We start from the raw sequence: 16,709 nt of genomic DNA, 5'->3' as shown, positions 1-16,709 counted from the left end.
ATGGTAATGTATTTTTAATTGAGGGACCATAGCTGCACGTTTTGATGAGTTGAGGAACCAATGATAATGAATTTTTAGTTAAAGAACTATTACTCCAATTGAGTTAAAGTTAAGAGACCATAGCTACAATTTACCCCCAACAGATTTTTCAAACCTTTCGTCCAACAGAAATACTCTTCTTCTAAGACATCAAGAGAGGTGGAATATAAAGTTGGATTTGCTCGGAAAGAAGGTAAAAAATGAATAAACATGAACCATGTACCATGTTACAGTTCAGAATAATATTTCAATGTCAAGTCCAAGACATCCCCAACAGACAACAGAACTCTTTCATTGTGCAACGAAAAATGCGAAAAAACCAAATCGATTTTCCTATTGTGACCTAGCAAGTATGACAATTAGATTTTCCATATCTACAAAACAAGACATTGAAAACAATCTCAGTGGGAAGCAAGATATTAGTGACGAAAGTGCATCAAACCACAGAGAGAAAAAGGGAGTATACCCAGCACCAATTTCACCACACTATTAAGCAAAGGAAGCTTTCCATTTCAAAACTGTTTTCCTTGTAAGAATATTCTTCATACGTGTCTACCACAGATTATCGTTGTCACCTAGTGCCACCTTCATTTGCTGAAGGAACCTTCGCGGGGTAACTGTTCAAGTCTAAGTCGATGAGTGACATGTCATACGGCACTGATGCAGAATTTGAGGTATCAACAAGAAGGGAAGACTTCATTGCATCTGAACTTGCAGACTCGGGTACTGGACCAGAACTATCCGGAGTGCTTGAGCTAGAAGATGAAAGACTTGAAAGCTGTATGTCATCTATCTTGTTCCCAAACATGTTCTTGTTTCTTCTGACAGTATCCATCTCTGGGCCGGTTGGCACAAAGGTGCGTGACCGGTACTTCCTCTTTCCCTCGTCACCCTCACTAGGGTTGTAGAGTACATAATCATGGTAAGTAGGGGCAAACTGCACACAGTTCAATATTCTCATCAGAAAGGTTGAGCAAAGCTAAAAGAGAACTCTTATGCAAGGGGATATCAGGAAAAAATAATTTGAAACGCTCACCTGGTGGACTGTATCATGGTAAAAGTCATTCAACTTTACGGCATGTGAGAGGCTTCCAGTCAGACCTCGAGGCCCGCCAATATTTGCACCAGCATACTCCTTGTAAGGGAATGCATATAAATGACCAATAGCAGCAATAAGCATCTCAACACATATTATGAAATCTTGGTACCGAGCAGCATTCTCTGCATTCTTTATTAACCCAGATTTCGCAGCAAGGAAGACCAACACACCCTAAATGGCAGACAATAAGAATCAGAAACTGAATAAGTTAAAAACTTAAACTTTACTATCAACAAAAAAAAAAAAAAAAAAAAAAAAAAAGGAAAGGGAAACAGACAAAGAACGTAAAATACAATACTGCAAATCAAATTATAGCTCTGTTCTATGAAATAATAGGAATAAACGACAAAGTTATTTCTTTGGTACATGTTTATACACAATTACAAGTTAGTATCATATGAATAATCCAACGTTATATGCACCAACTTTTATCCACATTCTGCTACTAATGTGCACCTATTTCACAGTTCCACATTTTCAAGCAGCATTTGGTGAGCCTAAAGGAAGTTTGGCCCCATATAGTTTGTTTAAATTAATGTGGCAATAGATGCCATCCATACTCAAAAACTGCTTTTAGAAGAAATCATCTTCTGCTCTTCATGCATAAGAATGTGATCAACAACCAAGTGCAAATTGCTAATACACAAGACACTGAACAATAAGTAGATTACTGTGACTATTACAGTGAGAAAAACGTTTACCTGCCAATAAGTGAGGAAAACCACAGATTTGATTATAATAAACTTTGGAACTGGATTGAAAGGCTGGAGTAGATCTCTGCAAGCAAAGTAAAACAATGCCAGAGCATAGAGAGCTGTTGTATATGAGATAGTGTAGATAATAGTGAGATACAGGTATGACTGTGTTGGACTGAAATTTCCATCTGCATATTTCCCCTTTGCATAAAGTATGAGTGTAACAACAGCTAATACAGGCTTCAGGATCACAAACTGCAAACATCCTTGTTTGCACCTACGTATAAAGCGCCTGCATTAACAGTTTCATATATGTGAGTTTATCAAACAATCATCTCATATGTATAATACGATGACATATTGTTATATAAAAAAATCTCATTATTGTCCAGATATCTCCTTAGTCATGCACGGAATCTTCCTATTATGTAGAGAAGCTGATTTTATGCATGTAAATTTAAACAAGGTATTCACAAGTTAAATGAAAACCAACAAACATTTTGAAATAGTACCCAGATAACTGAAATAGACAAAGATGTTCCCGTGTAATTCAGAATTTTGTGATTCTTTTTACAACACAAATTCCTGGCTTGCAGATAACATCTTGGTAAATTAATCATAGATTGTACTCACCCATCCAGGGGTATGGGAGGGAGGCAACATGTCATCAGAACCACGGAAGGCTTTAGAACCCTACCACTTAGACTTACAACAACAGATCCTGGGCCCCCAACCCATGCCAAGCACAGCGATAAAAAATTATAAATGACCCAAGCTTCATAGCTGAAACAGAATGGGAAAAAAATAGCATGAGAATAAAACAATATAGTGCCTGCAATAATCAGACAAACTGACACTTGAGCCCTAGAGGGTAATAAATAGATGAGAATGAGCGAGTATGAGGGTGAGAAAGAGAGAGAGAGAAACAAATGGGAGGAACATTTTCCCTTGGGTTCACAGGATTCTCTCTTGACAAGAGGTTTGCCCTTATACCTGGAATTTAAGGGGAAAATGGTGGAAACAATTTCCTCCTTTACTTTATCCCTTTCTATGTTCTTATCTAAAATGGGAAAAGGCAAAGAAGGCCAGAAGATAAACAAAGTATTCTTCTCAATTATACGTGCAGTGAAACATTTGAATAAATGAAGACATACTTACACTTCTCTAATGGAATTAAAGTAGATTGAACCCACAGGATTAACAAGGGATAAGAACGACATCAATGCATATACCTGTAAAGGAAAACAAAGTTCATATTGGTTACGTACAAAACAAACGCGAAGAAATGCATATCTTGATGTTCAACCAATACCCAAACAAGCGAAATTTCTATCAATACAGATTACAGTAACAAAGAATGCAAGAGTTCCACTGATTCTATCACAATCTTCAAATTTCAAAACTTTTTGTTCTTCTGGCCTTACTTTGTCCATTCTATAGCGTGCACGACCAGAACAGGCTTAATCAGGAAAGAAAGCATGCAATCACACTATCAGATTGGAAAATCAAATGGCCAGATAATACAAAGCATGTAAACCATTTTCAGTACATTCTCATATAATTTCTTTTCAAATACATTGAACAAATCCTAAAAGGTAAAAACAACTAACTAAACCCAATTCTTCATGTGGCAATGCATTTACGTAGCATTTCAGAGTTGGTTTTTTCTTCAAATTAAGTACTCACCGGGACCATGAAGATGATGCGGACAATGTATCTCTGATAAGTCGGTTCTGTGTAATTCATGAGGTGCCTGTAGATGTGCATAATGGCCAAAGCCATGGCTCCAACAGTACAGAAAAAAGCAATAATGCTCAGGTAGATTGGGGTCGACTCCGCCATTCCGAAAACTTGTAATCCAATCAAGCCCCTTTGCACATTAATTGCAATAAAAACTCAAAAGTATTAGCAAAACATACACATTTTGCATCAGCAGCAGTGTGTATTCAATTGAATGGACAAAAACAAAGGGCTATCGAATGATCAAAACCTGAGCAACACCAGCAGTGTCTATTCTCCCTCTAAGGCAACAGCTTTGCTTGCTACAAGTTGAAGAATTCCATCGAAGTGAGGGAAGGGAAGGGGAATTCGTAAACCCTAACCCTCACACTCTATTTGAAATTGCTTGAAACGCCTGCAACCGTTGAAAAAAATATCCCAAAAATTAAAAAAAAAAAAAACCAAAAAAATGAGAATTGTAAACAGATCAATTCAATTGGATGGAAATTAATTGGGGTAGACGAAATTGAAAGCGAAAGCTCGAAGCAAAACATTACCTTTCAAGAGTTCCAAGAATTTAGAAATCGGGCGGTGAGGCGTGTAGGTCAATTTCGAGGGAGATCTGCGAACCAGATGCGAAAGGATGGTCCGATAGATCAAAGGAAGAAGAAGAAGAAGCAATTCGAGCAAATGGCTTCCCACACGAAATGCTTTACTGGCTGGAATCTAACGAAGGCGGCTTCCACTCCCGCTGTATTTACAATTAATCGACAAAAATGGGAATCCACCGTGAAAATTTTATGAAATGAAATTTGATAAATCCCCGATCTTTTTTCAATCTTTTATTCGATAATAGCTGTGTTTACACTTATTATCGAATATTTTTGCAATTATCACTTAAACAAATTATATTTTTTCAATTAACCATATGAATTTTAGAGATCGACTGCAATACGGGCTCGTTTAGAAGTTTCTTTAAAATTATTGAAATCGTTTTTCAAAAAATTAGTTTTTACTTTAAAAAATACTTGAAGTATTTCTTACAAGAAAGCATTTTAAACATTTTTATAAAATTTACTTGCATTTTTATTAAGAATTGATTAGAAAATATTTTCACCTAAAACACTTATAGTTATTTTAAAAGCACTTTTCAAACAAGTCATACAAGCTCGTTTGGATGTGCTTTTAAAATGACTGAAAACGTTTTTAGTGAAAATGTTTCTAGAATCAATATTCAGTAAAAATGTAAGTAAATTTTGAAAAAGCACTTAAAAGTGCTTCATGGAATAAGCACATAATTAGTGCTTCTTGCAGAAAGTACTTTAATTGCTTTTGAAACCCAAAAACATTTTTTGTAAAAATGCTTTCAGTAATTCTAAAATCACATTCAAACGAGCCTTACATTATCATAGTTTTGTATTATATGAGAAATGCTAAGGTGGCTATCTCAAAATGGAATTCTACATAAATTTTTATCAACTTACAATTTAACGTTAATTTTTATACTAATATTATAGAATAATATGCTACAAATATGATTTAATAGAGAATTCATAGAAAATCACTTTGAAAGAGTTTGTTAGCATTTCTCATGATGAATTAACGACTTGGATAAAAAGGCAAAATGCAATAACGGCCGGTTAAAAGGGAAACCCGGGTTTCCGGGTCGATCCGCAGTTTGAATTCCGACCCGACAAGAATATCCGCTTTTAAGGGAGAAAATATTAACCGAGGTGGAGGTTTGGGAGGCCATACATTCTCCAAAGGGCTGGACTGCGGCCTTATCTCCCTCACACTCTCACCCTCACTCCTCTGTCCCTTCTCTATATAAACCCACAGCGACCGCTTTCCTCTCGGCTCTCAATCCTCCAGACCTAATAACAGTATCTTTCGAGCCTCCCTCCCTCGTTATCCTCTATCTTCTTCTCTGAGGAATATCAGCAAACACCTTGCGTGCAAGGAGAAGGAAGAAGGAAGAAGCAGAGCCAAGAGAGTTGTTATACCATTTCTGCTGTAGTTGCAGAAATGTCTTCTATCATCGGAGTTTCCTCTGTATATTCCCAGACTCCGTGCAGCGAGCTGTACAGAAGAGCTGCGCCGGCGGCGGCAACGACGAGTAGTGCTACTCTTTCGCTTGCGTTCCCGGAGAGGGCGCACTTCAACAGTGTTTTGAGAGGTAAGAGTGGGTTGGTCAGGCAGGGGTCCGGTGTCGTTTGTTCGGCAATTGCGACTCCGAACTCGGTGCTCAGTGAAGAGGCGTTTAAGGGACTCGGTGACTTTTCGAAGGACGGCCTCGACTCGGACTTGGAGTACGAGTCGGAAACCGAGCCGGGTTCTGCTGCCAGTGACGACGATGAGCTCGCCCTTTCCAAGCTGGGTTTGCCTCAGCGGCTTCTTGATAGCCTTGAGAGACGTGGCATATCGAGCCTTTTCCCAATTCAGGTGCTTCATTTCTCTCTGTGGTTTTGCTTCTCTTATCTATTTTTTTTGGAATTTGGTGCTACTTATACCATGAATTGATTGTAATTTAGTTTTTCTTGGAACCCTTTTGAGCATTATCTGTAAAATTATGTGTGGTATGATAAAAATGTAAGCTTTCTTCAGATTATAACAGTTTAAAAATGCCCTTATAATCTAAACCCTAAACCCCGAACCCTATATATGTATATATATGTATGTAGTGGTTTACTGATAGCTTTCTCTGCTGAAAATGTTTAGAGAGCTGTTCTAGTACCTGCACTTGAAGGTCGAGATATCATTGCGCGTGCCAAGACAGGGACTGGAAAGACATTAGCCTTCGGAATCCCAATACTCAAGCGTCTCACAGAAGATGATGAACAGAGAGGCTCTCATAGGTACCATTTGTGAAGCTTATTATTCACGTTATATCTAAAGACATGTTCTTTTGAAAAATATGTGATAAATTTCTGTTTTTGTAGGCGGACTGGTTATCTTCCAAGAGTTTTGGTGCTTGCACCTACTCGGGAGTTGGCAAAGCAAGTCGAAAAGGAGATGAAAGAATCTGCACCTTATCTTAACACCGTTTGTGTCTATGGGGGAGTTTCCTACATAACTCAACAAAGTGCTCTCTCCCGTGGAGTTGATGTAGTTGTTGGAACTCCTGGTCGGATTATTGACCTGATAAACGGCAACACCCTCAAATTGGGCGAAGTTCAATATTTGGTACTTGATGAAGCTGATTCAATGCTTGCTGTTGGATTTGAGGAGGATGTGGAAGTGATTCTGCAAAAGCTTCCAGCTCAGAGGCAGAGCATGCTTTTTTCTGCAACCATGCCTGGTTGGGTGAAAAAACTATCACGGAAATATTTGGACAATCCAATGACAATTGATTTGGTAAATGTCGTTGTTCTTTTCTTTCTTTCTTCTGTTAAGTTTAAGACTTTCATTATTCGTATATCTGTCATTAGAATGTGGCATAGAGTGATGCCTAAAATATGTTTACTGGATATTGAACACTTAAAGCTGATGGAAGTTGTAGTTGTTTAAAGCAATGCGGTAGATATCAAAATTGTAATACAGGAAAAGCTAATTAATAAATTTTGCATCTTGTATGTTTGTAGAGTGGAAAGTCAGTCTTTCATAATTCCATTTCTACTTTCTTTTTTCCCAAAGGTTGGCGACCAAGACGAGAAGCTTGCAGAAGGGATCAAACTTTATGCTTTATCAACCACTTCAGCTTCAAAGAAGACCATTCTTAGTGATCTTATAACGGTAAGAGTTGGAACTCATTACTGACTCTTTTTTGGCTCATACGTATGATATGTAGGTATTGAGTGAGTTGCCTCTCTTTTTAATATGATCTTTAATGTTGTTGTGGTGTTTTCCTTTGAAAGTTGTTTAGTTTATGATAAAGATGGTGATGGTGATGCTGATTATAATATGAATCTGCATAGCTCTAAATTACTTCAAAAAGGAAACATTTTCCACACAACTCTGAAGAATGTCATACCTTCAGGTGTACGCAAAGGGCGGGAAGACCATTGTATTTACACAAACAAAACGAGATGCTGATGAAGTCTCAATGTCATTAACAAGTAGCATAGCTTCCGAGGCATTGCATGGAGATATATCACAGCATCAAAGAGAGAGAACATTAAATGGTTTTCGACAAGGGAAATTCACTGTGCTCGTTGCCACTGATGTTGCATCCCGTGGACTTGATATTCCCAATGTTGATTTGGTAAACTTGGGAGCTTCTTATGATTCCTAATCAAATTTTTAGTATAGTTTTATGGATCCTTGTATATGTGTATGTGAAACTATTACCACTCTGTATGCCAGAAATAGATTTAGATGTTTTCTTAATATATCAATTGCCAACACCTTGATAAGCCTTTGGCTGCAATATTTTATTTTTCCTTCCAGGTTATCCACTACGAGCTTCCCAATGATTCAGAGACATTTGTGCATCGCTCTGGGCGTACTGGACGCGCAGGGAAAGAAGGTACTGCCGTTCTGATGTTTACTAACAACCAGAGGAGAACAATTAAAACGCTTGAGCGTGATGTGGGGTGCAAGTTTGAGTTTGCTAGTCCACCAACTATTGAGGAGGTTTTGGAGTCATCTGCGCAGCATGTGGTTGCTACTCTTAGTGGAGTGCATCCTGAATCTGTACAGTTTTTCACACCAACAGCACAGAGATTGATTGATGAACAGGGAACAAGTGCTCTTGCTGCTGCACTAGCACAGCTCAGTGGATTTTCTCGACCTCCATCATCCAAGTCCCTTATCACTCATGAGGCGGTAATAATTGCAGTCAATAGTTTCTGTATAGTAGTTTATTTTCTTGAAATTTGGTGGAGCAGTAAGATGTTTTCAAATGTTCACTTATTTTCTTACTCTAGATATCCTGTATGGTTCATTTTGAAATCAAATAATCACACACTCAAGTAACCTTCTCAATATTAAACAGTGTAGAATGTGAAGTGCATCTTATTTTCCAGTTTTTTGGGGCATGTGTAATCTCAGCGCAGTTCTGGTATCGGTATATTAATCGAACTGTAAAATTATATGCAGGGATGGACGACATTGCAACTTATCCGAGATCCATCTTTTGCCAGAGGGTTCCTGTCCGCTAGATCTGTCACTGGGTTTCTTTCAGATGTTTATTCTACGGCTGCTGATGAAGTTGGAAAAATACATATAATTGCAGATGAACGGGTTTTTATCTACAACATCTCATGTTTATTTTGATTAGTGCATCAATTCAATTCATTAAAACAAATTTTGAATTTTGATGGTGATAATATCAGATTCAAGGAGCAGTCTTTGATCTTCCAGAGGAGATTGCCAAAGAGTTGCTGACTAGGCAAATACCTCCTGGAAACACCGTTTCCAAGATATCCAAGGTTTACTTTTGCTTTTCGTCATTTTCTCACAACGGCAGCTTTTGCATGAAAAGCTACTAACATTGGTGTCGTGTGCATGTACTATTTTGTGTTGGCAGTTGCCAGCCTTGCAAGATGATGGGCCGGTGAGTGACTACTACGGCAGGTTTTCAAGCAGAGATCGCCGAGGAGGAGGCCGTGGAGGAGGCCGGGGAGGAGGTTCTAGGGATCGTCAAGGATCATCAGGTGGTTTCAGAAGCTCCAGGGGTTGGGGTAGTGATGGTGGTGCCGACGATTCATTTAGGAGTAGTGGCCGAAGTTATGGATCTAGCAACAGCAGACCCCGGAGTCCAAGAAGCATCGATGACGATTGGCTTATTGGAGGCCAACGATCAAGCAGGTCACCATCCCGAGACAGGTATATTATCTTTTTACTTTCACATCCTTTCTCGCATTAGAAATAGGCATTCGCAACACATCAGTTAACACTGAAATGGTATCCGAATTTGCAGTTCCAGAAGCTTTGGAGGTTCCTGCTTCAATTGTGGGCAGTCTGGCCACAGGGCATCGGATTGCCCTACCAAACAAGGATTCTAGACATGCTTCCTTAAACATCAGTTTTCCGTCACCATTGGTGGGTTCCGTGCATGTTTAAACGTCAGTTTTTCAGCACCAATGGCGGGTTAGAAGCTGCTGCCACCACCGGCAGGCATTGCTTTCTACTGTTTTGTGTTTGTGGGCTGTGCAATGTCAATGAGATTGGGAGATGCTCCTCCAGAGTCTTACAAGAAACGAATTGAACTATACTTAGTTATAGGAATAATGTTTGAACTGCTCTCTCTCCCACTCATGTATTTTGTTTTGACATTATAATCATTAAATGTAGGTGTTCATTATATCGCTCGAATGAAACTGGGATTTCATTTCAAATGCTAAACATTTCAATTTTCAACGAAGATGAACAGAGAGCAAATGAAATGAGCAAAATCGATCTACTTGCCAAACAGAATGTTGATGACGGTTCTAACTACAGGTCCTCTTTTGCTCTTAAGAACCTCCCTCACAGCCTTCTCGTCCGGCACAAACCCCTTGCCTTTCATCTCTTCCAGTAACAACCTCCCCTCCTCCGCCTTCTCCTGACTTGCAAACCCCTCGAACACAGCCATATACGTAGCGGCATTGGGCCGCATTCCTTTCCCCATCATATCCAGCAAATACTTCTTAGCATCCCCAAGAAAATTGCCAGGGTCGGCTGCAAGCGCCTTGATCAGCACACTGTAAGTGTAGGTGTTCGGGGCAACCCCCGAGGCCAACATCCGCAAATACACCTTCAAAGCCTCCTTCGTCTTTCCGGCATTGGCGTAGGCCTCAATGACGGCGGTGTGAGAAACGACGTCAGGCATATGACCCTTGTCCTTAATCTGAGCAAAGAGCTCCAAGGCCTCGTGGGTCAATCCATCTTTAGACAATGCGTCGAACATATTGACTGCATTGTTGGTGAGGCCGTCGCTCCGCATTTTGTGGAAGACTTCTTGCAAGTCCTTTGGGTCCTCCGGGTCCTCGATGGCGGGCTTCTTGCTGAAAGGGTCGTACGGTGGAGGGAGCTTCGACTTGTCGATCTCTTTCGCGGAGGCGGTTGGCGTAGTCTGGTCTTCGTCTTCGTCGTCGGATGGGAGGGAGAAGTTAACCTTGGTGTTGATTTTGGTGCTGGGTTCGCCGTCACGGCTATGGCGACGGTGGTTTTCTGTGGTGGAATCGCAGCAGGAGCAGCTATGGCTCCGTCCTCTAAGGGTGTTATGGAAACGAAAAGGGGTAAGTGAAAATGGAAGAAGTGAAATCCTGTGATGGTTTTCTGAGATGGTTTTGTTGGAGTGGCTGGCGGCGGCTATGGCTATGAGGCGGGAGGAGACGGCGGAGTAAAAAGGATTAGACTTGGTGGTAGTAGAGGCGAAAAGATGAATGGCCCGAGATAGCAGTGTGCCTACCATTGTTTTTCTCTTTGCGTTTGTATCGGTATGTGTCTTCGAGCCGTCGGATTTTGACTGTCTGGTCTCTGCTTCCAATTTGTTCGAGAACGTTCCAATTTAGTTTAAACCTATCATGTAATGTTAAACATTAGAATTAGGATCCTCGTCAGATTATTTTTGTGAAGATTTCAGAGATTCGTAAATTATGTCCGTTCATTGTACATCGTGCGGTTAGAAATCATTTTAAATATTTTTATTTAAAATTAAACACAAACATAACATCACAAAAACTGACCGTTAGAAATCATTTTAAATATTTTTATTTAAAATTAAACACAAACATAACATGACAAAAATTGACCGCACGATATACAATAAATGGACATGATTCACGAATTCTTAGGATCATCACCAAAAAATTCCAGAGAGGATCATGTTGGCAAATATTAAATCACATGTCGTTGCATGATAAGTTATGACACTGTCAATTTGGTATTTCCGTTTCATGTGATATGTGTCACTAAAAAGTTCACAGATGTATTTCAGTATCTCCCTAACTACTATTATATGATTCGTATAAATCTAACTTAGGACGTACCATGTAGAATTCGTGCCCGATTATTCATTCTGTGGTGGTTAGTGCCCCTTCTACCTTGGTTTTGCAACACTTGGCTTCCAATTAAGCGTGGGAGTAATGTGGCGCACAGACGTTTGCTAAGTCCATTTTGCTTGTTTGTGTAATTTTGTCTTTGGACCTTTGCTTGTACAGTTTGTAAGGCTGTTTGTTTCTTCTGGTAATATATTTACCTTTTTACCACTCAACGTAACCTATGAGAAAACTTTCATATACCACTACTCAACCCTAGAATCTAAGGAAAATTAATGAGAAGGCTTGAAAAGTTTGAGTTTTAACGATAAAGACAAAATAAAGGATAAAGTGAATAATACCAAGATTGATTTTTTAGTGTAAAAATATGGTTTTTTGTTAAAGTAAACAGTACTGGGAGCATTTTGTTAAAATTCTCAATCTATCCTTTGTTAAAGGGTCAAGTGAATCCATTTGTGATTCGATGTGGATGAGTGCACCATTAGAGAAAGAAAAAAAAAACTACAAATAGTCGAGGACAACATACTTTGTTAACTACAAATCCTCGGGTTTAGGTATTGTTCCTCCAATGATTACACTATCAAGTACTTCTTGGCGAGCTCTAATATGATCAGATTTATAAGTAAGCATCTCTTGTAAAATATGAGCAATACCAAATGGGGTGTGATATCCACACACCCCATTTTACTTCTCACACACCCTTCTAATTTTCGGCCGTCGGATCGGATGAATTGAAGAAGATCAACGGATAGAAATTAACAAGGGTGTGTGAGAAGTAATTTGGGGTGTGTGGATAGCACACCCCTACCAAATTCCTCTAGAGTCAAAACTTCCATTTCTCCTACCCGTTGTCCCCCTTGCTTGGCCCTTCCTCATAACGGGTTGTTTTGTACCAAGTGCATAATGTCCACTAGAACGTCCATGTATTTTATCATCAACTTGATGAATTAATTTCAAGATATAAGACTTTCCTATTATAACAGGTTGTTCAAAAGGATCTCCCGTTTTTCCATCAAATATTCAACTTTTTCCTGGATACTCAGGTTCGAATACCCATGGGGATTCATTGTTTGCTTACTGGCTTCATATAATTCAGAAAACACTAGTTTTCTCGAAGCCTCTTGTTCATATATCTCATCAAAAGGTGCTATTCGATAATGTCTATCTAGAAGGATCACATCCATACAATTTTACACTTCTCGACAAATATAATCTGTTTTGGTATGAAAGACAAATGTGAAAGTGGCAAAAATAATTTTGGGATGAAGGTTAGAAACTTCTATGCAATTTTTATGCAGCAATTGGAAGAGTGGGAGTCAACCAGTTACTGAACGGAGGGGGGAGGGAAAGTCTGTTGTAAAACCGAGAATATATCTCTATGTATCTACAACTCTCGTCTAAGCGATAAAGTAGATTTTTTCAAATGTTGAACTTAAGAGCACAGATTTAAATATCGATATTATCGGCGAAATATCGCCGATAATATCGATTTTTCCGGTCGGCGATATTTTAACTGGTTTCCGTGGGGTTTTCGGCCAAATATCACGATATTTGGAAATTATCGGCGAAATATCCATGGACGGTGGAATCGGAATCCGAGGCGACGTCGGAGAAGAACGCCGGAGACGGTGGGGCGATTCCCGGGCCGGTTTCGTCCCAAAAACCTTGCAAAAACACAAATCTTAACATTAATTTCACAAATATACATCAGATTTCACAAATATACAAACGATTCAAGGCAGGGTGAAGTCGGAGAGATTAGGGTTTAGGGTTTCATGGAATCTCACCTGACGAAGCGGAATACGAACGATCCTTGCTCCGCGGCGCACCTCTAACTTCGCCTGAGCCACGATCAACGGCGATCTCTGTGTGTGTGTGTGTTTGGGAGAAGAGAGATCGGAGATCTCTCTTTGTATGTGGGTGTTTGGGAGAAGAGAGATCGGAGAAGGGAGAAGAGAGATCGGAGAATGGAGATGAGAGATCGAGAGATCTCTGTGTGCATGTGTGTGTTTGGCAGAAGAGAGATCAGAGATCTCTGTGAGTCCGATCTCTGTGTGTGCGTGTGTTGGACTTGGATCCGATGTCAACCTGTGGAGCTCTCTGTGTGAGTGTGTGTGTGGGAGAAGAGAAGGGAGAAGAGAGATGGAGAAGGATGATAGAGAGAGAGAGAGACTGAGGAGCTCTCTGTGTGTGTGTGTGTTTGGAAGAAGAGAAGGGAGAAGAGAGAATGAGAAGGATCGAGAGAGAGAGAGACTGAGGTGTGGTCTGCGTGCGTGCGTTGTGTGTGCGTGCGATGTGTTTTTGACAGTGATGATGTGTGTGGGTTCCTCCTGTCAGGAGGATAAACTCACTCAATAGTTTTACAATTATTTAGACAATTTCATGCAGCTTTTACAATATTGTGGTTCTAAAGTGTAAAATATTGTACTAATTCATTATATATAAATGATTATGGTGTGTTTAGACTTCTTTCATTAATTACTACATATTTTCTACACTCATAATGTTTGTCAGATCGCTATATAATCAACTTGATAATGTTAAATCCATCATGCAATGCATTTCCTTCCAATTTTTTGTGATAAACTAATAGATAATTGACTAAATAAACATCCTACAAAGTTTCAATAAAAATTTCCAAGTTTTTCTTACAATTTCCGTGGTTTCCATGTAATTTTTATCGATATCGATATTTTACCGATATTTCCATCGATATTTCCGTGTTTTCGGACTACCAATATTTCCGATATCACCGATATTTTCTTTCTTGCTTAAGAGTCTTCGAAGTCTGCCGAATATACTCAATTGTGCAAATATCCCTAAACATCTAGAAATTACATCCACTGGATCCACCAGTGCAATATTTAAGGCATTTTGCTTACTGTAATGCGCAGGCGGCCGATTGAAACCGTAAAAGTAACAACGGTCCACTTTGTTTATATCAATTGAATTGACTTCCTTGCTCAGAAATTAATGAGCATTAATCTTAATTAATTACTGTAAACTAACTTTGTTTATATATACATGCATGTAACATGCCATGAATGCATAGAGGAAGGGTGAAGTGAAGGGAAGTGAATTGTTGCTGAGTGCTTTTGACAAAAGGGCTTTTGAGTATAGCAGTCCTGACCATGGCAACCGTGCGAATGCTGCTTTTTCTGGCTATAGTCTACTCTGCAGGGATTCATGTGATCGTCTCCGTTACAGACCCTAATGATGGTATTGTGTTGTCTTAAGCATCAATGTTAAATGTGTTTGTATATTTATCTCCGAGTTAAGCCTAGTGCAAAATGGGCATGCTGCAAATGTTATGTCTAAGAACTCCGTTAAGGTAGCGATTGATCGATTTATATGTGTATTGTTGCAGCTGCTGTACTCCAATCCTTGAAGGGAGCATGGCAAAATACACCTCCCAGCTGGGACAAAGTCGAACGATCCCTGCGGTTTGCGCTGGGATGGAGTCACCTGCAACGGTTCAAGGGTGTCTGCACTGTCAGTACTCTTGATCTTTCGTTGAGGTTTGATAGCAACGATCACTTTACTAAACATATTTTCACATTTATGCGTAGGGCATTGTCAAGCACCGGCCTGAAGGGGGAACTTACTGGTGACATTGGGGGACTCACTGAATTAAGATCCTTGTGAGTATGATTAGTCCTGTTTTTGCAACAGCATTACGTTTGAAGCTGAAACGCTAACATTGCGCAGGGACCTTTCATTCAACCCTGGCCTCACCGGTTCTCTCTCTCCGCGACTAGGTGATCTGAAGAAGTTAAATGTCCTGTAAGACCAAATGAGCGAGCAATCTTCGTATTTAGAACTTTTGAACATGCACATAATTTTTTTTATATTGAATATGAAAAACTGATGACTCTTGCGATAATTTTAGGGTCCTAGCTGGCTGCAGCTTCAATGGTAATATTCCAGATGAATTAGGCAATCTTGCAGAGCTAACCTACTTGTAAGAATTGGAACTATTAAAAAGTTCGCTGTGATGACGGTAGTCTGATCTAGTTATGCATTGTCTATCATGTGAGAAAGTTAAAATGTGCGCATGACAATGATGATGAACTTGAAATACTGTCACAGTAGCATTCTTGGTTAGACCTCCTGCCTAAGGCTAAACACTTGTGAGTATCCATCCAATTCCTAGTTCTTCTCAACTGTGAAATAATGAAACGTTTTAATATGGATATTCTGCCACTGCATATTGCATAAGCATTACACAGGTTTGATGAATGCGCAGCCATTTGAACGAGAACAAGCTTTCAGGTTCCATTCCGCCCCAACTTTTCAGCTCTGAGATGATACTGATAGACTTGTAAGTCCATCACATGTACATGTTTTTGTTCGGTATTTTCATTCATCTAACCGCTTGTCATTCTTCAACCACAGATTGTTAGACGGAAATATGTTTAGCGGTTTTATTCCAATGACATTAGGACTTGTTCACACTCTTGAAGTTCTGTAAGTAAAAAACTGTCTTCAATTTGTTCTTCTTCCACATACAAGTATCTGTTTCTTGACATATTCGGAATCAAAACTTTCCTGTTTGTAACAGTCGGCTTAATGGAAATTTATTGACGGGAATTGTTCCATCGAATCTTAAAAACCTTACAAATGTCTATGAATTGTAAGCATCAATCTTGTAATCTGCAATGTTCTTTTTTAACCATAATCTTTTTGGACATGTTTAAGCCCAACTTTGACACCCTAAGCCGAAAAGCGCTTACAGTTGTTGATCACATTTCACATGATTCACATTCTCTTTCAGAAATTTAGCCCGCAACTCCTTGACAGGCCCTTTACCGGACTTAAGTGGAATGAATCTCCTCAATTATGTGCGAGTAGATTACGGGGAGCTGCTGTTTCCAGTTTGAAGTTTCGACATTCCTGCAAGATTTTCAACTGTTGAACTGAAAATCGTAACAATTTCACTTTCAGGGACCTTAGCAACAACTCGTTCGACGCGTCAGAAGCTCCGCTTTGGTTCACAACCATACCCACACTCACCACTTTGTAAGTCCTTAGAGGTTGTTTGCATAAGATTTTCATTGTATCTCTTCACAAGTCTTCGAATACGAAACTTCGGAAACTTATTGAAATCTTTTGGTGGAAATCTCTACTATATCATGGCAACAGGATAATAGAATTTGGATCACTTCAGGGGACTCTACCAGAGAAGCTTTTCGGCCTTCCAGAATTACAGCAAGTGTAAGTTTTAGGGAGAACACT

General features: G+C 39.4%; 3 protein-coding genes across 3 annotated transcripts; 1 reads left to right on the top strand and 2 right to left on the bottom strand.

Moving 5' to 3' along the window:
- Window positions 1-240: 240 nt before the first annotated feature.
- LOC126619427 (uncharacterized) lies at window positions 241-4,421 on the bottom strand. The gene is made up of 8 exons (XM_050287795.1): window positions 4,110-4,421; window positions 3,824-3,967; window positions 3,520-3,703; window positions 2,992-3,065; window positions 2,467-2,616; window positions 1,840-2,125; window positions 1,076-1,309; window positions 241-976 (listed from the first exon to the last, which is right to left on the bottom strand). Exons 3-8 carry the CDS (start codon window positions 3,673-3,675, stop codon window positions 611-613), a joined length of 1,266 nt encoding a protein of 421 aa, XP_050143752.1. The 5' UTR covers window positions 3,676-3,703; window positions 3,824-3,967; window positions 4,110-4,421; the 3' UTR covers window positions 241-610.
- Window positions 4,422-5,302: 881 nt separating this feature from the next.
- On the top strand, window positions 5,303-9,796 carry LOC126619196 (DEAD-box ATP-dependent RNA helicase 3, chloroplastic). The gene is made up of 10 exons (XM_050287490.1): window positions 5,303-5,994; window positions 6,271-6,407; window positions 6,492-6,906; window positions 7,186-7,284; window positions 7,529-7,753; window positions 7,939-8,316; window positions 8,590-8,733; window positions 8,826-8,921; window positions 9,020-9,318; window positions 9,413-9,796. The coding sequence occupies exons 1-10, from the start codon at window positions 5,578-5,580 to the stop codon at window positions 9,495-9,497; spliced, it is 2,295 nt and encodes a 764-aa protein (XP_050143447.1). The 5' UTR covers window positions 5,303-5,577; the 3' UTR covers window positions 9,498-9,796.
- On the bottom strand, window positions 9,794-10,957 carry LOC126619199 (pentatricopeptide repeat-containing protein At4g38150-like). Its single transcript, XM_050287493.1, has one exon. The coding sequence runs from the start codon at window positions 10,886-10,888 to the stop codon at window positions 9,893-9,895; it is 996 nt and encodes a 331-aa protein (XP_050143450.1). The 5' UTR covers window positions 10,889-10,957; the 3' UTR covers window positions 9,794-9,892.
- Between the last annotated feature and the right edge of the window lie 5,752 nt (window positions 10,958-16,709).

This window comes from Malus sylvestris, chromosome 4, assembly GCF_916048215.2.
Source record: "Malus sylvestris chromosome 4, drMalSylv7.2, whole genome shotgun sequence".
Classification (NCBI taxonomy): Eukaryota; Viridiplantae; Streptophyta; class Magnoliopsida; order Rosales; family Rosaceae; genus Malus; species Malus sylvestris.
The sequence above is the reverse complement of the archived record's forward strand: the minus strand, read 5'-3'. Positions and strand labels throughout refer to the sequence as shown.

Coding starts and splice junctions, on each gene's coding strand:
- LOC126619196 (XM_050287490.1), top strand. CDS start 5,578: ATGTCTTCTATCATCGGAGTTTCCTCTGTATATTCCCAGACTCCGTGC. Junction 6,408..6,491: donor GAACAGAGAGGCTCTCATAG/GTACCATTTGTG, acceptor CTGTTTTTGTAG/GCGGACTGGTTATCTTCCAA. Junction 8,922..9,019: donor CCGTTTCCAAGATATCCAAG/GTTTACTTTTGC, acceptor TTGTGTTGGCAG/TTGCCAGCCTTGCAAGATGA.
- LOC126619199 (XM_050287493.1), bottom strand. CDS start 10,888: ATGGTAGGCACACTGCTATCTCGGGCCATTCATCTTTTCGCCTCTACT.
- LOC126619427 (XM_050287795.1), bottom strand. CDS start 3,675: ATGGCGGAGTCGACCCCAATCTACCTGAGCATTATTGCTTTTTTCTGT. Junction 3,066..3,519: donor GCATCATCTTCATGGTCCCG/GTGAGTACTTAA, acceptor TTTCCTTTACAG/GTATATGCATTGATGTCGTT. Junction 2,617..2,991: donor TTTAATTCCATTAGAGAAGT/GTAAGTATGTCT, acceptor ATTCTGTTTCAG/CTATGAAGCTTGGGTCATTT.